Genomic DNA, 22,994 nt, shown 5'->3' on the forward strand with positions numbered 1-22,994 from the left:
CCAGTAACCAGCAGGGGGCCTAGTTGTTAGAGTGTTGGGCCAGTAACCAGCAGGTAGCCTAGTGGTTAGAGTGTTGGACCAGTAACCAGTAGGTAGCCTGGTGGTTAGAGCGTTGGGCCAGTAACCAGCAGGTGGCCTAGTTGTTAGAGTGTTGGGCCAGTAACCAGCAGGTAGCCTAGTGGTTAGAGTGTTGGGCCAGCAACCAGCAGGTGGCCTAGTGGTTAGAGTGTTCGGCCAGTAACCAGCAGGTAGCCTAGTGGTTAGAGTGTTGGGACAGTAACCAGCAGGTAGCCTAGTGGTTAGAGTGTTGGGACAGTAACCAGCAGGTAGCCTAGTGGTTAGAGTGTTGGGACAGTAACCAGCAGGTAGCCTAGTGGTTAGAGTGTTGGGACAGTAACCAGCAGGTAGCCTAGTGGTTGAAGTGTTGGGCCAGTAACCAGCAGGTAGCCTAGTGTTTAGAGTGTTGGGACAGTAACCAGCAGGTAGCCTAGTGGTTAGAGTGTTGGGACAGTAACCAGCAGGTAGCCTAGTGGTTAGAGTGTTGGGACAGTAACCAGCAGGTAGCCTAGTGGTTAGATCGTTGGGACAGTAACCAGCAGGTAGCCTAGTGGTTAGAGTGTTGGGACAGGAACCAGCAGGTAGCCTAGTGGTTAGAGTGTTGGGCCAGTAACCAGCAGGTAGCCTAGTGGTTAGAGTGTTGGGACAGTAGCCAGCAGGTGGCCTAGTGGTTAGAGTGTTGGGACAGTAACCAGCAGGTAGCCTAGTGGTTAGAGTGTTGGACCAGTAACCAGCAGGTAGCCTAGTGGTTAGAGTGTTGGGACAGTAACCAGCAGGTAGCCTAGTGGTTAGAGTGTTGGGCCAGTAACCAGCAGGTAGCCTAGTGGTTAGAGTGTTGGACCAGTAACCAGCAGGTAGCCTAGTGGTTAGAGTGTTGGGCCAGTAACCAGCAGGTAGCCTAGTGGTTAGAGCGTGGGGACAGTAACCAGCAGGTAGCCTAGTGGTTAGAGTGTTGGGACAGTAACCAGCAGGTAGCCTAGTGGTTAGAGTGTTGGGCCAGTAACCAGCAGGTAGCCTAGTGGTTAGAGTGTTGGGACAGTAACCAGCAGGTAGCCTAGTGGTTAGAGTGTTGGGACAGGAACCAGCAGGTAGCCTAGTGGTTAGAGCGTTGGGACAGTAACCAGCAGGTAGCCTAGTGGTTAGAGTGTTGGGACAGTAACCAGCAGGTAGCCTAGGGGTTAGAGTGTTGGGCCAGGAACCAGCAGGTGGCCTAGTGGTTAGAGTGTTGGACCAGTATCCAGCAGGTAGCCTAGTGGTTAGAGTGTTGGGACAGTAACCAGCAGGTAGCCTAGTGGTTAGAGTGTTGGGATAGTAACCAGCAGGTAGCCTAGTGGTTAGAGTGTTGGGACAGTAACCAGCAGGTAGCCTAGTGGTTAGAGTGTTGGGACAGTAGCCAGCAGGTAGCCTAGTGGTTAGAGTGTTGGGCCAGTAACCAGCAGGTAGCCTATTGGTTAGATTTTTGGGCCTAGTAACCAGCAGGTAGCCTAGTGGTTAGAGCGTTGGGCCAGTAACCAACAGGTGGCCTAGTGGTTAGAGCGTTGGGCCAGTAACCAGCAGGTAGCCTAGTGGTTAGAGCATTGGGCCAGTAACCAGCAGGTAGCCTAGTGGTTAGAGCGTTGGGCCAGGAACCAGCAGTTGGCCTAGTGATTAGAGCATTGGGACAGTAACCAGCAGGTAGCTTAGTGGTTAGAGCGTTGGGCCAGTAGCCAGCAGGTGGCCTAGTGGTTAGAGCATTGGGCCAGTAACCAGCAGGTAGCCTAGTGGTTAGAGTGTTGGGCCAGCAACCAGCAGGTAGCCTAGTGGTTAGAGTGTTGGGCCAGTAACCAGCAGGTAGCCTAGTGGTTAGAGTGTTGGGACAGTAACCAGCAGGTAGCCTAGTGGTTAGAGTGTTGGGACAGTAACCAGCAGGTAGCCTAGTGGTTAGAGTGTTGGGACAGTAACCAGCAGGTAGCCTAGTGGTTAGAGTGTTGGGCCAGTAACCAGCAGGTAGCCTAGTGGTTAGAGTGTTGGACCAGTAACCAGTAGGTAGCCTAGTGGTTAGAGCGTTGGGCCAGTAACCAGCAGGTGGCCTAGTTGTTAGAGTGTTGGGCCAGTAACCAGCAGGTAGCCTAGTGGTTAGAGTGTTGGACCAGTAACCAGTAGGTAGCCTGGTGGTTAGAGCGTTGGGCCAGTAACCAGCAGGTGGCCTAGTTGTTAGAGTGTTGGGCCAGTAACCAGCAGGTAGCCTAGTGGTTAGAGTGTTGGGCCAGCAACCAGCAGGTGGCCTAGTGGTTAGAGTGTTCGGCCAGTAACCAGCAGGTAGCCTAGTGGTTAGAGTGTTGGGACAGTAACCAGCAGGTAGCCTAGTGGTTAGAGTGTTGGGACAGTAACCAGCAGGTAGCCTAGTGGTTAGAGTGTTGGGCCAGTAACCAGCAGGTAGCCTAGTGGTTAGAGTGTTGGACCAGTAACCAGCAGGTAGCCTAGTGGTTAGAGTGTTGGGCCAGTAACCAGCAGGTAGCCTAGTGGTTAGAGCGTGGGGACAGTAACCAGCAGGTAGCCTAGTGGTTAGAGTGTTGGGACAGTAACCAGCAGGTAGCCTAGTGGTTAGAGTGTTGGGCCAGTAACCAGCAGGTAGCCTAGTGGTTAGAGCGTTGGGACAGTAACCAGCAGGTAGCCTAGTGGTTAGAGTGTTGGGACAGTAACCAGCAGGTAGCCTAGTGGTTAGAGTGTTGGGCCAGGAACCAGCAGGTGGCCTAGTGGTTAGAGTGTTGGACCAGTATCCAGCAGGTAGCCTAGTGGTTAGAGTGTTGGGACAGTAACCAGCAGGTAGCCTAGTGGTTAGAGTGTTGGGATAGTAACCAGCAGGTAGCCTAGTGGTTAGAGTGTTGGGACAGTAACCAGCAGGTAGCCTAGTGGTTAGAGTGTTGGGACAGTAGCCAGCAGGTAGCCTAGTGGTTAGAGTGTTGGGCCAGTAACCAGCAGGTAGCCTATTGGTTAGATTTTTGGGCCTAGTAACCAGCAGGTAGCCTAGTGGTTAGAGCGTTGGGCCAGTAACCAACAGGTGGCCTAGTGGTTAGAGCGTTGGGCCAGTAACCAGCAGGTAGCCTAGTGGTTAGAGCATTGGGCCAGTAACCAGCAGGTAGCCTAGTGGTTAGAGCGTTGGGCCAGGAACCAGCAGTTGGCCTAGTGATTAGAGCATTGGGACAGTAACCAGCAGGTAGCTTAGTGGTTAGAGCGTTGGGCCAGTAGCCAGCAGGTGGCCTAGTGGTTAGAGCATTGGGCCAGTAACCAGCAGGTAGCCTAGTGGTTAGAGTGTTGGGCCAGCAACCAGCAGGTAGCCTAGTGGTTAGAGTGTTGGGCCAGTAACCAGCAGGTAGCCTAGTGGTTAGAGTGTTGGGACAGTAACCAGCAGGTAGCCTAGTGGTTAGAGTGTTGGGACAGTAACCAGCAGGTAGCCTAGTGGTTAGAGTGTTGGGACAGTAACCAGCAGGTAGCCTAGTGGTTAGAGTGTTGGGCCAGTAACCAGCAGGTAGCCTAGTGGTTAGAGTGTTGGACCAGTAACCAGTAGGTAGCCTAGTGGTTAGAGCGTTGGGCCAGTAACCAGCAGGTGGCCTAGTTGTTAGAGTGTTGGGCCAGTAACCAGCAGGTAGCCTAGTGGTTAGAGTGTTGGACCAGTAACCAGTAGGTAGCCTGGTGGTTAGAGCGTTGGGCCAGTAACCAGCAGGTGGCCTAGTTGTTAGAGTGTTGGGCCAGTAACCAGCAGGTAGCCTAGTGGTTAGAGTGTTGGGCCAGCAACCAGCAGGTGGCCTAGTGGTTAGAGTGTTCGGCCAGTAACCAGCAGGTAGCCTAGTGGTTAGAGTGTTGGGACAGTAACCAGCAGGTAGCCTAGTGGTTAGAGTGTTGGGACAGTAACCAGCAGGTAGCCTAGTGGTTAGAGTGTTGGGACAGTAACCAGCAGGTAGCCTAGTGGTTAGAGTGTTGGGACAGTAACCAGCAGGTAGCCTAGTGGTTGAAGTGTTGGGCCAGTAACCAGCAGGTAGCCTAGTGTTTAGAGTGTTGGGACAGTAACCAGCAGGTAGCCTAGTGGTTAGAGTGTTGGGACAGTAACCAGCAGGTAGCCTAGTGGTTAGAGTGTTGGGACAGTAACCAGCAGGTAGCCTAGTGGTTAGATCGTTGGGACAGTAACCAGCAGGTAGCCTAGTGGTTAGAGTGTTGGGACAGTAACCAGCAGGTAGCCTAGTGGTTAGAGTGTTGGGCCAGTAACCAGCAGGTAGCCTAGTGGTTAGAGTGTTGGGACAGTAGCCAGCAGGTGGCCTAGTGGTTAGAGTGTTGGGACAGTAACCAGCAGGTAGCCTAGTGGTTAGAGTGTTGGACCAGTAACCAGCAGGTAGCCTAGTGGTTAGAGTGTTGGGACAGTAACCAGCAGGTAGCCTAGTGGTTAGAGTGTTGGGCCAGTAACCAGCAGGTAGCCTAGTGGTTAGAGTGTTGGACCAGTAACCAGCAGGTAGCCTAGTGGTTAGAGTGTTGGGCCAGTAACCAGCAGGTAGCCTAGTGGTTAGAGCGTGGGGACAGTAACCAGCAGGTAGCCTAGTGGTTAGAGTGTTGGGACAGTAACCAGCAGGTAGCCTAGTGGTTAGAGTGTTGGGCCAGTAACCAGCAGGTAGCCTAGTGGTTAGAGTGTTGGGACAGTAACCAGCAGGTAGCCTAGTGGTTAGAGTGTTGGGACAGGAACCAGCAGGTAGCCTAGTGGTTAGAGCGTTGGGACAGTAACCAGCAGGTAGCCTAGTGGTTAGAGTGTTGGGACAGGAACCAGCAGGTAGCCTAGTGGTTAGAGTGTTGGGCCAGTAACCAGCAGGTAGCCTAGTGGTTAGAGTGTTGGGACAGTAGCCAGCAGGTGGCCTAGTGGTTAGAGTGTTGGGACAGTAACCAGCAGGTAGCCTAGTGGTTAGAGTGTTGGACCAGTAACCAGCAGGTAGCCTAGTGGTTAGAGTGTTGGGACAGTAACCAGCAGGTAGCCTAGTGGTTAGAGTGTTGGGCCAGTAACCAGCAGGTAGCCTAGTGGTTAGAGTGTTGGGACAGGAACCAGCAGGTAGCCTAGTGGTTAGAGCGTTGGGACAGTAACCAGCAGGTAGCCTAGTGGTTAGAGTGTTGGGACAGTAACCAGCAGGTAGCCTAGTGGTTAGAGTGTTGGGCCAGGAACCAGCAGGTGGCCTAGTGGTTAGAGTGTTGGACCAGTATCCAGCAGGTAGCCTAGTGGTTAGAGTGTTGGGACAGTAACCAGCAGGTAGCCTAGTGGTTAGAGTGTTGGGATAGTAACCAGCAGGTAGCCTAGTGGTTAGAGTGTTGGGACAGTAACCAGCAGGTAGCCTAGTGGTTAGAGTGTTGGGACAGTAGCCAGCAGGTAGCCTAGTGGTTAGAGTGTTGGGCCAGTAACCAGCAGGTAGCCTATTGGTTAGATTTTTGGGCCTAGTAACCAGCAGGTAGCCTAGTGGTTAGAGCGTTGGGCCAGTAACCAACAGGTGGCCTAGTGGTTAGAGCGTTGGGCCAGTAACCAGCAGGTAGCCTAGTGGTTAGAGCATTGGGCCAGTAACCAGCAGGTAGCCTAGTGGTTAGAGCGTTGGGCCAGGAACCAGCAGTTGGCCTAGTGATTAGAGCATTGGGACAGTAACCAGCAGGTAGCTTAGTGGTTAGAGCGTTGGGCCAGTAGCCAGCAGGTGGCCTTGTGGTTAGAGCATTGGGCCAGTAACCAGCAGGTAGCCTAGTGGTTAGAGTGTTGGGCCAGCAACCAGCAGGTAGCCTAGTGGTTAGAGTGTTGGGCCAGTAACCAGCAGGTAGCCTAGTGGTTAGAGTGTTGGGACAGGAACCAGCAGGTAGCCTAGTGGTTAGAGTGTTGGGACAGTAACCAGCAGGTAGCCTAGTGGTTAGAGTGTTGGGACAGTAACCAGCAGGTAGCCTAGTGGTTAGAGGGTTGGGCCAGTAACCAGCAGGTAGCCTAGTGGTTAGAGTGTTGGACCAGTAACCAGTAGGTAGCCTAGTGGTTAGAGCGTTGGGCCAGTAACCAGCAGGTGGCCTAGTTGTTAGAGTGTTGGGCCAGTAACCAGCAGGTAGCCTAGTGGTTAGAGTGTTGGACCAGTAACCAGTAGGTAGCCTGGTGGTTAGAGCGTTGGGCCAGTAACCAGCAGGTGGCCTAGTTGTTAGAGTGTTGGGCCAGTAACCAGCAGGTAGCCTAGTGGTTAGAGTGTTGGGCCAGCAACCAGCAGGTGGCCTAGTGGTTAGAGTGTTCGGCCAGTAACCAGCAGGTAGCCTAGTGGTTAGAGTGTTGGGACAGTAACCAGCAGGTAGCCTAGTGGTTAGAGTGTTGGGACAGTAACCAGCAGGTAGCCTAGTGGTTAGAGTGTTGGGACAGTAACCAGCAGGTAGCCTAGTGGTTAGAGTGTTGGGACAGTAACCAGCAGGTAGCCTAGTGGTTGAAGTGTTGGGCCAGTAACCAGCAGGTAGCCTAGTGGTTAGAGTGTTGGGACAGTAACCAGCAGGTAGCCTAGTGGTTAGAGTGTTGGGACAGTAACCAGCAGGTAGCCTAGTGGTTAGATCGTTGGGACAGTAACCAGCAGGTAGCCTAGTGGTTAGAGTGTTGGGACAGTAACCAGCAGGTAGCCTAGTGGTTAGAGTGTTGGGCCAGTAACCAGCAGGTAGCCTAGTGGTTAGAGTGTTGGGACAGTAGCCAGCAGGTGGCCTAGTGGTTAGAGTGTTGGGACAGTAACCAGCAGGTAGCCTAGTGGTTAGAGTGTTGGGACAGTAACCAGCAGGTAGCCTAGTGGTTAGAGTGTTGGGCCAGTAACCAGCAGGTAGCCTAGTGGTTAGAGTGTTGGACCAGTAACCAGCAGGTAGCCTAGTGGTTAGAGTGTTGGGCCAGTAACCAGCAGGTAGCCTAGTGGTTAGAGCGTGGGGACAGTAACCAGCAGGTAGCCTAGTGGTTAGAGTGTTGGGACAGTAACCAGCAGGTAGCCTAGTGGTTAGAGTGTTGGGCCAGTAACCAGCAGGTAGCCTAGTGGTTAGAGTGTTGGACCAGTAACCAGCAGGTAGCCTAGTGGTTAGAGTGTTGGGACAGTAACCAGCAGGTAGCCTAGTGGTTAGAGTGTTGGGCCAGTAACCAGCAGGTAGCCTAGTGGTTAGAGTGTTGGACCAGTAACCAGCAGGTAGCCTAGTGGTTAGAGTGTTGGGCCAGTAACCAGCAGGTAGCCTAGTGGTTAGAGCGTGGGGACAGTAACCAGCAGGTAGCCTAGTGGTTAGAGTGTTGGGACAGTAACCAGCAGGTAGCCTAGTGGTTAGAGTGTTGGGCCAGTAACCAGCAGGTAGCCTAGTGGTTAGAGTGTTGGGACAGTAACCAGCAGGTAGCCTAGTGGTTAGAGTGTTGGGACAGGAACCAGCAGGTAGCCTAGTGGTTAGAGCGTTGGGACAGTAACCAGCAGGTAGCCTAGTGGTTACAGTGTTGGGACAGTAACCAGCAGGTAGCCTAGTGGTTAGAGTGTTGGGCCAGGAACCAGCAGGTAGCCTAGTGGTTAGAGTGTTGGGCCAGTAACCAGCAGGTAGCCTAGTGGTTAGAGTGTTGGGACAGTAACCAGCAGGTAGCCTAGTGGTTAGAGCGTGGGGACAGTAACCAGCAGGTAGCCTAGTGGTTAGAGTGTTGGGACAGTAACCAGCAGGTAGCCTAGTGGTTAGAGCGTTGGGCCGGTAACCAGCAGGTAGCCTAGTGGTTAGAGCGTTGGGCCAGTAACCAGCAGGTAGCCTAGTGGTTAGAGCGTTGGGCCAGTAACCAGCAGGTAGCTTAGTGGTTAGAGCTTTGGGCCAGTAGCCAGCAGGTGGCCTAGTGGTTAGAGCATTGGGCCAGTAACCAGCAGGTAGCCTAGTGGTTAGTGTTGGGCCAGCAACCAGCAGGTGGCCTAGTGGTTAGAGTGTTGGACCAGTATCCAGCAGGTAGCCTAGTGGTTAGAGTGTTGGGACAGTAACCAGCAGGTAGCCTAGTGGTTAGAGTGTTGGGATAGTAACCAGCAGGTAGCCTAGTGGTTAGAGTGTTGGGACAGTAGCCAGCAGGTAGCCTAGTGGTTAGAGTGTTGGGCCAGTAACCAGCAGGTAGCCTATTGGTTAGATTTTTGGGCCTAGTAACCAGCAGGTAGCCTAGTGGTTAGAGCGTTGGGCCAGTAACCAACAGGTGGCCTAGTGGTTAGAGCGTTGGGCCAGTAACCAGCAGGTAGCCTAGTGGTTAGAGCATTGGGCCAGTAACCAGCAGGTAGCCTAGTGGTTAGAGCGTTGGGCCAGGAACCAGCAGTTGGCCTAGTGATTAGAGCATTGGGACAGTAACCAGCAGGTAGCTTAGTGGTTAGAGCGTTGGGCCAGTAGCCAGCAGGTGGCCTAGTGGTTAGAGCATTGGGCCAGTAACCAGCAGGTAGCCTAGTGGTTAGAGTGTTGGGCCAGCAACCAGCAGGTAGCCTAGTGGTTAGAGTGTTGGGCCAGTAACCAGCAGGTAGCCTAGTGGTTAGAGTGTTGGGACAGTAACCAGCAGGTAGCCTAGTGGTTAGAGTGTTGGGACAGTAACCAGCAGGTAGCCTAGTGGTTAGAGTGTTGGGACAGTAACCAGCAGGTAGCCTAGTGGTTAGAGTGTTGGGCCAGTAACCAGCAGGTAGCCTAGTGGTTAGAGTGTTGGACCAGTAACCAGTAGGTAGCCTAGTGGTTAGAGCGTTGGGCCAGTAACCAGCAGGTGGCCTAGTTGTTAGAGTGTTGGGCCAGTAACCAGCAGGTAGCCTAGTGGTTAGAGTGTTGGGCCAGCAACCAGCAGGTGGCCTAGTGGTTAGAGTGTTGGGCCAGTAACCAGCAGGTAGCCTAGTGGTTAGAGTGTTGGGACAGTAACCAGCAGGTAGCCTAGTGGTTAGAGTGTTGGGACAGTAACCAGCAGGTAGCCTAGTGGTTAGAGTGTTGGGACAGTAACCAGCAGGTAGCCTAGTGGTTAGAGTGTTGGGACAGTAACCAGCAGGTAGCCTAGTGGTTAGAGTGTTGGGCCAGTAACCAGCAGGTAGCCTAGTGGTTAGAGTGTTGGGACAGTAACCAGCAGGTAGCCTAGTGGTTAGAGTGTTGGGACAGTAACCAGCAGGTAGCCTAGTGGTTAGAGTGTTGGGACAGTAACCAGCAGGTAGCCTAGTGGTTAGAGTGTTGGGACAGTAGCCAGCAGGTGGCCTAGTGGTTAGAGTGTTGGGACAGTAACCAGCAGGTAGCCTAGTGGTTAGAGTGTTGGACCAGTAACCAGCAGGTAGCCTAGTGGTTAGAGTGTTGGGACAGTAACCAGCAGGTAGCCTAGTGGTTAGAGTGTTGGGCCAGTAACCAGCAGGTAGCCTAGTGGTTAGAGTGTTGGACCAGTAACCAGCAGGTAGCCTAGTGGTTAGAGTGTTGGGCCAGTAACCAGCAGGTAGCCTAGTGGTTAGAGCGTGGGGACAGTAACCAGCAGGTAGCCTAGTGGTTAGAGTGTTGGGACAGTAACCAGCAGGTAGCCTAGTGGTTAGAGTGTTGGGCCAGTAACCAGCAGGTAGCCTAGTGGTTAGAGTGTTGGGACAGTAACCAGCAGGTAGCCTAGTGGTTAGAGTGTTGGGACAGGAACCAGCAGGTAGCCTAGTGGTTAGAGCGTTGGGACAGTAACCAGCAGGTAGCCTAGTGGTTAGAGTGTTGGGACAGGAACCAGCAGGTAGCCTAGTGGTTAGAGTGTTGGGCCAGTAACCAGCAGGTAGCCTAGTGGTTAGAGTGTTGGGACAGTAGCCAGCAGGTGGCCTAGTGGTTAGAGTGTTGGGACAGTAACCAGCAGGTAGCCTAGTGGTTAGAGTGTTGGACCAGTAACCAGCAGGTAGCCTAGTGGTTAGAGTGTTGGGACAGTAACCAGCAGGTAGCCTAGTGGTTAGAGTGTTGGGCCAGTAACCAGCAGGTAGCCTAGTGGTTAGAGTGTTGGGACAGGAACCAGCAGGTAGCCTAGTGGTTAGAGCGTTGGGACAGTAACCAGCAGGTAGCCTAGTGGTTAGAGTGTTGGGACAGTAACCAGCAGGTAGCCTAGTGGTTAGAGTGTTGGGCCAGGAACCAGCAGGTGGCCTAGTGGTTAGAGTGTTGGACCAGTATCCAGCAGGTAGCCTAGTGGTTAGAGTGTTGGGACAGTAACCAGCAGGTAGCCTAGTGGTTAGAGTGTTGGGATAGTAACCAGCAGGTAGCCTAGTGGTTAGAGTGTTGGGACAGTAACCAGCAGGTAGCCTAGTGGTTAGAGTGTTGGGACAGTAGCCAGCAGGTAGCCTAGTGGTTAGAGTGTTGGGCCAGTAACCAGCAGGTAGCCTATTGGTTAGATTTTTGGGCCTAGTAACCAGCAGGTAGCCTAGTGGTTAGAGCGTTGGGCCAGTAACCAACAGGTGGCCTAGTGGTTAGAGCGTTGGGCCAGTAACCAGCAGGTAGCCTAGTGGTTAGAGCATTGGGCCAGTAACCAGCAGGTAGCCTAGTGGTTAGAGCGTTGGGCCAGGAACCAGCAGTTGGCCTAGTGATTAGAGCATTGGGACAGTAACCAGCAGGTAGCTTAGTGGTTAGAGCGTTGGGCCAGTAGCCAGCAGGTGGCCTTGTGGTTAGAGCATTGGGCCAGTAACCAGCAGGTAGCCTAGTGGTTAGAGTGTTGGGCCAGCAACCAGCAGGTAGCCTAGTGGTTAGAGTGTTGGGCCAGTAACCAGCAGGTAGCCTAGTGGTTAGAGTGTTGGGACAGGAACCAGCAGGTAGCCTAGTGGTTAGAGTGTTGGGACAGTAACCAGCAGGTAGCCTAGTGGTTAGAGTGTTGGGACAGTAACCAGCAGGTAGCCTAGTGGTTAGAGTGTTGGGCCAGTAACCAGCAGGTAGCCTAGTGGTTAGAGTGTTGGACCAGTAACCAGTAGGTAGCCTAGTGGTTAGAGCGTTGGGCCAGTAACCAGCAGGTGGCCTAGTTGTTAGAGTGTTGGGCCAGTAACCAGCAGGTAGCCTAGTGGTTAGAGTGTTGGACCAGTAACCAGTAGGTAGCCTGGTGGTTAGAGCGTTGGGCCAGTAACCAGCAGGTGGCCTAGTTGTTAGAGTGTTGGGCCAGTAACCAGCAGGTAGCCTAGTGGTTAGAGTGTTGGGCCAGCAACCAGCAGGTGGCCTAGTGGTTAGAGTGTTCGGCCAGTAACCAGCAGGTAGCCTAGTGGTTAGAGTGTTGGGACAGTAACCAGCAGGTAGCCTAGTGGTTAGAGTGTTGGGACAGTAACCAGCAGGTAGCCTAGTGGTTAGAGTGTTGGGACAGTAACCAGCAGGTAGCCTAGTGGTTAGAGTGTTGGGACAGTAACCAGCAGGTAGCCTAGTGGTTGAAGTGTTGGGCCAGTAACCAGCAGGTAGCCTAGTGTTTAGAGTGTTGGGACAGTAACCAGCAGGTAGCCTAGTGGTTAGAGTGTTGGGACAGTAACCAGCAGGTAGCCTAGTGGTTAGAGTGTTGGGACAGTAACCAGCAGGTAGCCTAGTGGTTAGATCGTTGGGACAGTAACCAGCAGGTAGCCTAGTGGTTAGAGTGTTGGGACAGTAACCAGCAGGTAGCCTAGTGGTTAGAGTGTTGGGCCAGTAACCAGCAGGTAGCCTAGTGGTTAGAGTGTTGGGACAGTAGCCAGCAGGTGGCCTAGTGGTTAGAGTGTTGGGACAGTAACCAGCAGGTAGCCTAGTGGTTAGAGTGTTGGGACAGTAACCAGCAGGTAGCCTAGTGGTTAGAGTGTTGGGCCAGTAACCAGCAGGTAGCCTAGTGGTTAGAGTGTTGGACCAGTAACCAGCAGGTAGCCTAGTGGTTAGAGCGTTGGGCCAGTAACCAGCAGGTAGCCTAGTGGTTAGAGCGTGGGGACAGTAACCAGCAGGTAGCTTAGTGGTTAGAGCTTTGGGCCAGTAGCCAGCAGGTGGCCTAGTGGTTAGAGCATTGGGCCAGTAACCAGCAGGTAGCCTAGTGGTTAGTGTTGGGCCAGCAACCAGCAGGTGGCCTAGTGGTTAGAGTGTTGGACCAGTATCCAGCAGGTAGCCTAGTGGTTAGAGTGTTGGGACAGTAACCAGCAGGTAGCCTAGTGGTTAGAGTGTTGGGATAGTAACCAGCAGGTAGCCTAGTGGTTAGAGTGTTGGGACAGTAGCCAGCAGGTAGCCTAGTGGTTAGAGTGTTGGGCCAGTAACCAGCAGGTAGCCTATTGGTTAGATTTTTGGGCCTAGTAACCAGCAGGTAGCCTAGTGGTTAGAGCGTTGGGCCAGTAACCAACAGGTGGCCTAGTGGTTAGAGCGTTGGGCCAGTAACCAGCAGGTAGCCTAGTGGTTAGAGCATTGGGCCAGTAACCAGCAGGTAGCCTAGTGGTTAGAGCGTTGGTCCAGGAACCAGCAGTTGGCCTAGTGATTAGAGCATTGGGACAGTAACCAGCAGGTAGCTTAGTGGTTAGAGCGTTGGGCCAGTAGCCAGCAGGTGGCCTAGTGGTTAGAGCATTGGGCCAGTAACCAGCAGGTAGCCTAGTGGTTAGAGTGTTGGGCCAGCAACCAGCAGGTAGCCTAGTGGTTAGAGTGTTGGGCCAGTAACCAGCAGGTAGCCTAGTGGTTAGAGTGTTGGGACAGTAACCAGCAGGTAGCCTAGTGGTTAGAGTGTTGGGACAGTAACCAGCAGGTAGCCTAGTGGTTAGAGTGTTGGGACAGTAACCAGCAGGTAGCCTAGTGGTTAGAGTGTTGGGCCAGTAACCAGCAGGTAGCCTAGTGGTTAGAGTGTTGGACCAGTAACCAGTAGGTAGCCTAGTGGTTAGAGCGTTGGGCCAGTAACCAGCAGGTGGCCTAGTTGTTAGAGTGTTGGGCCAGTAACCAGCAGGTAGCCTAGTGGTTAGAGTGTTGGACCAGTAACCAGTAGGTAGCCTAGTGGTTAGAGCGTTGGGCCAGTAACCAGCAGGTGGCCTAGTTGTTAGAGTGTTGGGCCAGTAACCAGCAGGTAGCCTAGTGGTTAGAGTGTTGGGCCAGCAACCAGCAGGTGGCCTAGTGGTTAGAGTGTTGGGCCAGTAACCAGCAGGTAGCCTAGTGGTTAGAGTGTTGGGACAGTAACCAGCAGGTAGCCTAGTGGTTAGAGTGTTGGGACAGTAACCAGCAGGTAGCCTAGTGGTTAGAGTGTTGGGACAGTAACCAGCAGGTAGCCTAGTGGTTAGAGTGTTGGGACAGTAACCAGCAGGTAGCCTAGTGGTTAGAGTGTTGGGCCAGTAACCAGCAGGTAGCCTAGTGGTTAGAGTGTTGGGACAGTAACCAGCAGGTAGCCTAGTGGTTAGAGTGTTGGGACAGTAACCAGCAGGTAGCCTAGTGGTTAGAGTGTTGGGACAGTAACCAGCAGGTAGCCTAGTGGTTAGAGTGTTGGGACAGTAGCCAGCAGGTGGCCTAGTGGTTAGAGTGTTGGGACAGTAACCAGCAGGTAGCCTAGTGGTTAGAGTGTTGGACCAGTAACCAGCAGGTAGCCTAGTGGTTAGAGTGTTGGGACAGTAACCAGCAGGTAGCCTAGTGGTTAGAGTGTTGGGCCAGTAACCAGCAGGTAGCCTAGTGGTTAGAGTGTTGGACCAGTAACCAGCAGGTCGCCTAGTGGTTAGAGTGTTGGGCCAGTAACCAGCAGGTAGCCTAGTGGTTAGAGTGTTCCAGGAACTGGAAGGATTCTGTATGGAGGAATGGTCTAAGATCCCTCCCAATGTGTTCTCCATCTCCTCAAACATTTTAGAAATGGGCTCAGTGTCGTTATCCTCACAAGGTGAGGTATCGAAAACAGGGTCTCTTTCTTTGACCAATGGTATTAGTATAAAATAATATAATTTCACAAAAAAATGTTTGCAAAGAAAGCCAGTGGATGGTTTCTTTATACCTTCAATAATAGTTATTTGGAGTTTTTCAATAAATGTGAATATTTGTAGTTACTTTTAAGTCATTACCTGCAGTCAACTTGTGCAATACGTTAGGAGATAAAGCAGATCTCGTTCTTCATTTCACCTGTCACATTGTTTTACAGTTCCTAGAACAGTTGAGCCAGTCACATTGTTTTACAGTTCCTAGAACAGTTGAGCCAGTCACGTGTTTGTTGTAAAGAGCAAAAAACAAGAGAAAGCGGAGCTGCTGAGTCCATTACCTGTGCTAATTTTGTTAGCATTCCAATGGGCTTTTTGTTTTTAGTGTAGTAAATCCCAGGATGGCAGAAGAACAGTATGACATTTTGAAAGTCTGGGTACTTCTCAAGCCTAATACAATGTACTGTAGTTTTATCCTTTATTTTATACAGACATTTTTGCTCATCTTTATCAAGGGGGTCAATCATTTCAGACCCCACTGTATCTATGTCATGGGTATGTGTATTACGTGTTTCTTATTGTGTGTGTGTGTGTGTGTGCGCGTGCGCTCCTGTCTGTCTGGGGGTTTAAGTGGTTATTGTTCAAGGTCGGCTAATTTAATTGGCCGAGAGAGCCGGACATTGTTAATGAGCGTGTGCAGCCCGGTGTCTCTCTCTCACACACACACACACAAGCCTAGTGAACAGCTTTACGGTCTGACCTGATGTCACACTGCCAGGAAGAAGAGACACCACACACACACACACAAGCCTAGTGAACAGCTTTACGGTCTGACCTGATGTCACACTGCCAGGAAGAAGAGACACCACACACACACACACAAGCCTAGTGAACAGCTTTACGGTCTGACCTGATGTCACACTGCCAGGAAGAAGAGACACCACACACACACACACAAGCCTAGTGAACAGCTTTACGGTCTGACCTGATGTCACACTGCCAGGAAGAAGAGACACCACACACACACACAAGCCTAGTGAACAGCTTTACGGTCTGACCTGATGTCACACTGCCAGGAAGAAGAGACACCACACACACACACACAAGCCTAGTGAACAGCTTTACGGTCTGACCTGATGTCACACTGCCAGGAAGAAGAGACACCACACACACACACAAGCCTAGTGAACAGCTTTACGGTCTGACCTGATGTCACACTGCCAGGAAGAAGAGACACCACACACACACACACAAGCCTAGTGAACAGCTTTACGGTCTGACCTGATGTCACACTGCCAGGAAGAAGAGACACAGTTACTCCATAGACAGTCATGACAACATAGATAGTTACTCCATAGACAGTCATGACAACATAGATAGTTACTCCATAGACAGTCATGACAACATAGATAGTTACTCCATAGACAGTCATGACAACATAGATAGTTACTCCATAGACAATCATGACAACATAGATAGTTACTCCATAGACAGTCATGACAACATAGATAGTTACTCCATAGACAATCATGACAACATAGATAGTTACTCCATAGACAATCATGACAACATAGATAGTTACTCCATAGACAGTCATGACAACATAGATGGTCTCTCCATAGACAATCATGACAACATAGATAGTTACTCCATAGACAGTCATGACAACATAGATAGTTACTCCATAGACAGTCATGACAACATAGATAGTTACTCCATAGACAGTCATGACAACATAGATAGTTACTCCATAGACAGTCATGACAACATAGATAGTTACTCCATAGACAGTCATGACAACATAGATAGTTACTCCATAGACAGTCATGACAACGTAGATAGTTACTCCATAGACAGTCATGACAACATAGATGGTCTCTCCATAGACAATCATGACAACATAGATAGTTACTCCATAGACAGTCATGACAACATAGATAGTTACTCCATAGACAGTCATGACAACATAGATAGTTACTCCATAGACAGTCATGACAACATAGATAGTTACTCCATAGACAGTCATGACAACATAGATAGTTACTCCATAGACAGTCATGACAACATAGATAGTTACTCCATAGACAGTCATGACAACGTAGATAGTTACTCCATAGACAGTCATGACAACATAGATGGTCTCTCCATAGACAATCTTGACAACATAGATAGTTACTCCATAGACAATCATGACATGGATGGTTACTCCATAGACAATCTTGACAACATAGATAGTTACTCCATAGACAGTCATGACAACATAGATGGTTACTCCATAGACAGTCATGACAACATAGATAGTTACTCCATAGACAGTCATGACAACATAGATAGTTACTCCATAGACAGTCATGACAACATAGATGGTCTCTCCATAGACAATATTGACAACATAGATAGTTACTCCATAGACAGTCATGACAACATAGTTACTCCATAGACAATCATGACATGGATGGTTACTCCATAGACAATCATTAGAACATAGATAGTTACTCCATAGACAATCATTAGAACATACAGTGCCTTGCGAAAGTATTCGGCCCCCTTGAACTTTGCGACCTTTTGCCACATTTCAGGCTTCAAACATAAAGATATAAAATTGTATTTTTTTGTGAAGAATCAACAACAAGTGGGACACAATCATGAAGTGGAACGACATTTATTGGATATTTCAAACTTTTTTAACAAATCAAAAACTGAAAAATTGGGCGTGCAAAATTATTCAGCCCCCTTAAGTTAATACTTTGTAGCGCCACCTTTTGCTGCGATTACAGCTGTAAGTCGCTTGGGGTATGTCTCTATCAGTTTTGCACATCGAGAGACTGAAATTTTTTCCCATTCCTCCTTGCAAAACAGCTCGAGCTCAGTGAGGTTGGATGGAGAGCATTTGTGAACAGCAGTTTTCAGTTCTTTCCACAGATTCTCAATTGGATTCAGGTCTAGACTTTGACTTGGCCATTCTAACACCTGGATATGTTTATTTTTGAACCATTCCATTGTAGATTTTGCTTTATGTTTTGGATCATTTTCTTGTTGGAAGACAAATCTCCATCCCAGTCTCAGGTCTTTTGCAGACTCCATCAGGTTTTCTTATTTTCTGTATTTGGCTCCATCCATCTTCCCATCAATTTTAACCATCTTCCCTGTCCCTGCTGAAGAAAAGCAGGCCCAAACCATGATGCTGCCACCACCATGTTTGACAGTGGGTATGGTGTGTTCAGGGTGATGAGCTGTGTTGCTTTTACGCCAAACATAACGTTTTGCATTGTTGCCAAAAAGTTCAATTTTGGTTTCATCTGACCAGAGCACCTTCTTCCACATGTTTGGTGTTTCTCCCAGGTGGCTTGTGGCAAACTTTAAACAACAGTTTTTATGGATATCTTTAAGAAATGGCTTTCTTCTTGCCACTCTTCCATAAAGGCCAGATTTGTGCAATATATGACTGATTGTTGTCCTATGGACAGAGTCTCCCACCTCAGCTGTAGATCTCTGCAGTTCATCCAGAGTGATCATGGGCCTCTTGGCTGCATCTCTGATCAGTCTTCTCCTTGTATGAGCTGAAAGTTTAGAGGGATGGCCAGGTCTTGGTAGATTTGCAGTGGTCTGATACTCCTTCCATTTCAATATTATCGCTGGCACAGTGCTCCTTGGGATGTTTAAATCTTGGGAAATCTTTTTGTATCCAAATCCGGCTTTAAACTTCTTCACAACAGTATCTCGGACCTGCCTGGTGTGTTCCTTGTTCTTCATGATGCTCTCTTTGCTTTTAACGGACCTCTGAGACTATCACAGTGCAGGTGCATTTATACAGAGACGTGATTACACACAGGTGGATTGTATTTATCATCATTAGTCATTTAGGTCAACATTGACAACACAGATCCTCACTGAACTTCTGGAGAGAGTTTGCTGCACTGAAAGTAAAGGGGCTGAATAATTTTGCAGGCCCAATTTTTCAGTTTTTGATTTGTTAAAAAAGTTTGAAATATCCAATAAATGGCGTTCCACTTCATGATTGTGTCCCACTTGTTGTTGATTCTTCACAAAAAAATACAGTTTTATATCTTTATGTTTGAAGCCTGAAATATGGCAAAAGGTCGCAAAGTTCAAGGGGGCCGAATACTTTCGCAAGGCACTGTAGATAGTTACTCCATAGACAATCATTAGAACATAGATAGTTACTCCATAGACGATAACAATGGGGTTTTAATAGACTCCACCTTGATACTATCTAAATCTTTCTATACATCTTGTCTATTTAAATTAGATGCAAGCTACTGTTAGCATTTAGTTTATCATTGATTTGCTATGGGCTTCATATTTATTTAACATATGACTAGTGTTTAGTGACAGAGAGCTCTTCTGTGAGTGTTGTATTGTTGTGTTAGCTATGTGTGTAATGTTATGGACTTACATTAGATTAGCATGAGAAAGAGGTTGTGACAATAACTTTTTTCCTCCCATTGTGTTGTAGTTCAGGGACTAGCATCTGGTGTGTGTGTGTGTGTGTGTGTGTGTGTGTTCATTCATTCAGGCTAATGTAGGTGAGGCCCACTGACACGCTTCATGGAGCGCAATGACAAAAGCTCTCTCACTCACTCACTCACTCACTCACCCCACTCACTCACTCACAAACACACTCGCAAACACACACACAGCAGTGAGACAAAGGCCCCTGTAAAGATAAGTAACTGAAGGGATGCACACAACAGGGGCCGCAGAGGGCAGATTAAATCAAAGACCTGTGTGTGTCTTTGCTTGTGTGCACTCGTGCATACTAGTGTGTTCGTGTGTTTCAGCCCCCCTGTTGGTACATTCCCCCCGTTACAGTTAGAGCTGAGCACCCGCCACTCTAACCCTGCACACGTACACACACAATGAAACACACACCCATTCGCCCTACTGGACCCAATTGTGCCAAAATATATTGTGTGTGTGTGTGTGTGTGTGTGTGTGTGTGTGTGTGTGTGTGTGTGTGTGTGTGTGTGTGTGTGTGTGTGTGTGTGTGTGTGTGTGTGTGTGTGTGTGTGTGTGTGTGTGTGTGTGTGTGTGTGTGTGTGTGTGTGTGTGTGTGTGTGTGTGCGCGCGTGCGTGCAACCTCATAATCTGTCTGGTGTTGTTCTTCCTCTACCATCTGTTGCCTGCATCCAGAGTCTGTCACTCGGGGCCCCTAACGGCCAGGTGCAGGGGCCCGCGCACACACTGGTACAGTAATTGTGGCATGGTGTGTGTGTGTGAAGCAGCAGAAGGCATTGCCTCATCTCCTCAGCAGGTTGCACATAGCCAGGCCCTCCTCAACAAACACACACAGTCTCTCTCCTCTAGAACAGTGTTGATCTGGATGTCCACACAGTCTCTACTCTAGAACACAGTGTTGATCTGGATGTCCACACAGTCTCTCCTCTAGAGCACAGTGTTGATCTGGATGTCCACACAGTCTCTCCTCTAGAACACAGTGTTGATCTGGATGTCCACACAATCTCTCCTCTAGAACACAGTGTTGATCTGGATGTCCACACAGTCTCTCCTCTAGAACACAGTGTTGATCTGGATGTCCATATAGTCTCTCCTCTAGAGCACAGTGTTGATCTGGATGTCCACACAGTCTCTCTCCTCTAGAACACAGTGTTGATCTGGATGTCCACACAGTCTCTCTCCTCTAGAACACAGTGTTGATCTGGATGTCCACACAGTCTCTATCCTCTAGAACACAGTGTTGATCTGGATGTCCACACAGTCTCTCTCCTCTAGAACACAGTGTTGATCTGGATGTCCACACAGTCTCTCTCCTCTAGAACACAGTGTTGATCTGGATGTCCATATAGTCTCTCCTCTAGAGCACAGTGTTGATCTGGATGTCCACACAGTCTCTCCTCTTGAACACAGTGTTGATCTGGATGTCCATATAGTCTCTCCTCTAGAGCACAGTGTTGATCTGGATGTCCACACAGTCTCTCCTCTTGAACACAGTGTTGATCTGGATGTCCATATAGTCTCTCCTCTAGAACACAGTGTTGATCTGGATGTCCATATAGTCTCTCCTCTAGAGCACAGTGTTGATCTGGATGACCATATAGTCTCTCTCCTCTAGAGCACAGTGTTGATCTGGATGTCCATATAGTCTCTCCTCTAGAACACAGTGTTGATCTGGATGTCCACACAGTCTCTCCTCTTGAACACAGTGTTGATCTGGATGTCCATATAGTCTCTCCTCTAGAGCACAGTGTTGATCTGGATGTCCACACAGTCTCTCCTCTTGAACACAGTGTTGATCTGGATGTCCATATAGTCTCTCCTCTAGAGCACAGTGTTGATCTGGATGTCCATATAGTCTCTCTCCTCTAGAACACAGTGTTGATCTGGATGTCCACACAGTCTCTCTACTCTAGAACACAGTGTTGATCTGGATGTCCATATAGTCTCTCCTCTAGAGCACAGTGTTGATCTGGATGTCCACACAGTCTCTCTCCTCTTGAACACAGTGTTGATCTGGATGTCCACACAGTCTCTCTCCTCTAGAACACAGTGTTGATCTGGATGTCCACACAGTCTCTATCCTCTAGAACACAGTGTTGATCTGGATGTCCACACAGTCTCTCTCCTCTAGAACATAGTGTTGATCTGAGATGTTTTGGGGATACAGGTCCTGATCTTTGTATCTATAGTCCATTTAATGAAGCATTATCCTGCTCAGTGGTGGACTTCAAACTAAATCTTTCTTCATGTATTTGAAACTAAATCTCTGTCTCTCTGTCTGTCTCTGTGTGTGTCTCAAGGTGATCTCCAGTGATCCGTCCTGGGTTCCTACCACAGAAGAGGAGTACCTTCACTTTGGAGAGAAGGCTGATTCCGCCAATCAGGCTCTGAAATACATGAACGGTGTTCGGCGTCGTAAAGGGCTGTACGTGGAGGAGAAGATAGTGGAGCACGGCGAGAAACAGAGAACACTGAGCAAGAACAAATAGGCCTGTGTGTGTGTTTCCTGATTGACTCCTACCAACACACACCCGAGACAGACATCATAAAGAGCATCCAGTAGATACTGTCCCCCATCGTCCACCATCATCACCCCTCTAACTGTCACTCAAAATGAGCCACTGATGCTTTTATATTACTGAGCAGTTTTGCTGAAAACCTTAAATGTTTTTTAGTCCAGAACTAGACTTAATCTGTGTCTAGGAAACCGGCCCAATGGGTTTTAATAGCTGGACATGCAGCTGTGTCTTTACCCGGGAGAATCCCTTTCAGCGATGCATAATTGACGAGTGTTCCCGTTCAAATCCAGTTTTTCTGTTAAGTGAAGTGGCTTGAATTAATTTCTGCTCTCAACCTAATTGAATTGCAGTACCCAGCCCCCTGAAGAGTGGCATTTAATTTGGAAAAACAGAAATATGATGCAAAGTGGGATTGTACGTTTTTTAATTATTTGGGGACAGCGCTAGCGAGCAATAGCCTTGTTGATGTGCTATGTTGAGAGCTCTGGGTAAGGTATCTGTGTACAAGACATAAAGCAAAATGTACAGTATTTACCAGAAAGCAATAAAGAAAGAAAATGGTGTGTTTTTGTTTCATTAATCAGGAGTGATATGTGTGTGGGTCATTCTTGAGATGTGGTGGCATTTGGACATGGCATTTTGGAAAATAATTACTTAATGTTTCTAGATTTAATTTAATTTAAATGTATTTGGGTACATCTTCCCATTCTAAATCAAATAATATGGTAGCATAATGACGTTAAATAATTGTTACCATTATGATAACACCAATGACACATTTTAGGTAATTGAGGATTTTACTAGATGAGGCCACGATGTTCATTTACCCTTTTTAAAATAATTTACTAAAGTGATATAATTAATAATTTTGCTCTCAATTTCCCTTTATTTACATTGAGTAATACCAATAACACATTATTCAGACACATTATTAATTTGGTGTATCATTTTTGCAGATTAGAGGGTGTGTGTTCCCCTAAGATAATTATGAGACAGTTTGCCATCACTGGGAAACACCTTGCACTTCAATCCATGTACTAGAACAACTGTCTAGAATTGCTCTACAAGTTCTCCCTCTTCATTCCCCTATTTCTCCACTCCTCTCAGACTTGTTCCCATTGTGTAGTCTGACCCCTGTCCTTCCTGCCCACTCACCTCCCCTCCCCCACTCCTTCCCCTCTTCCCAGGCTTGAGGAAGAAAGATCTCTTTCTCCACCAAGAAAACAAAGGAGATCAACGGTTATTGATGTGTGTGTGTGTGCACACGTGTAAAGTAACAGGAGACCGCACAAAATAGTTAAAACACACTGGCCAATGGCTGAGCTTGATTGGTAATGGGTTGAATGATTGTGAGCTAGTATGTCCATCTATTGGTCGTTACACCAGGAAAGGGCTTCCTGGGGTGAAAAAGCCGTTTTAAGATTCAAGTTGGTACGGGGTGCATCTTGATAGTCTAAAGTAGCCTCCTCTGCTTGTTCCCTCCATCCGCACTGTTCAGCAAATTGACCAAAGCAATATGGAAGATGCCTTCCAGGACTTTGCTTTCACCTGACAAGTTCTTTCACATCAGTTCATATGACAGGAAGAAAATTGTGGCCATTCAATCTATTTTGTCTTGCATATAACATGTATTTTTGTGATGGTACAGCTATGATGTCCATATACAAATGTGTCCTTGTGGACCATAACATCTATCTAATCTTCCCTTGTCATTTAAATGGTTTACCCAGAAACCACATTTGCCCACTTTTCCTATTATTGTATATACTAAACTTTAGATATGCTGATATCTTGAATTACTTCCTAAAGACCACGATTACTCTTCAAAGAACGTCATCATTCGTCACGATAGTTGAGCTTGGCTTCTCTTCCAGGCCTTCAATTCTCACAACTGTTATTCTTTTTTCAAATACGACTCTCTTGGAAGCTAGGGAACAACGTTGCCAGTGCCACAAAGCATCTTCCCGGTGAGCACAGGATGTTAAAAAGAGTGGGCCAAGAGGACAGGGAGAGTAGAGACGGTAGACATACATACTGCTTGCTAGAGCTGTCACAACACAGTGAATGTATCCCTCGCCTGCTAGGAAGTTCCAACCACTGTAGACAGTGGTGAAGATTGTAATCCACA

General features: G+C 48.7%; 1 protein-coding gene across 1 annotated transcript in view; it reads left to right on the plus strand.

Annotated features, from left to right (window-relative positions):
* Nucleotides 1–21,424, plus strand: part of LOC139411674 (elongation factor-like GTPase 1) — a 111,929-nt gene extending 90,505 nt beyond the window's left edge. Inside the window, exon 23 of the mRNA XM_071158300.1 lies at nucleotides 20,648–21,424. Coding sequence (XP_071014401.1) covers nucleotides 20,648–20,836 — 189 coding nt within the window. The 3' untranslated portion in view covers nucleotides 20,837–21,424. The remainder of the gene's footprint in view (nucleotides 1–20,647) is intronic.
* Nucleotides 21,425–22,994: the final 1,570 nt, after the last annotated feature.

Source organism: Oncorhynchus clarkii, chromosome 6 (assembly GCF_045791955.1).
Source record: "Oncorhynchus clarkii lewisi isolate Uvic-CL-2024 chromosome 6, UVic_Ocla_1.0, whole genome shotgun sequence".
NCBI classification, from domain to species: domain Eukaryota; kingdom Metazoa; phylum Chordata; class Actinopteri; order Salmoniformes; family Salmonidae; genus Oncorhynchus; species Oncorhynchus clarkii.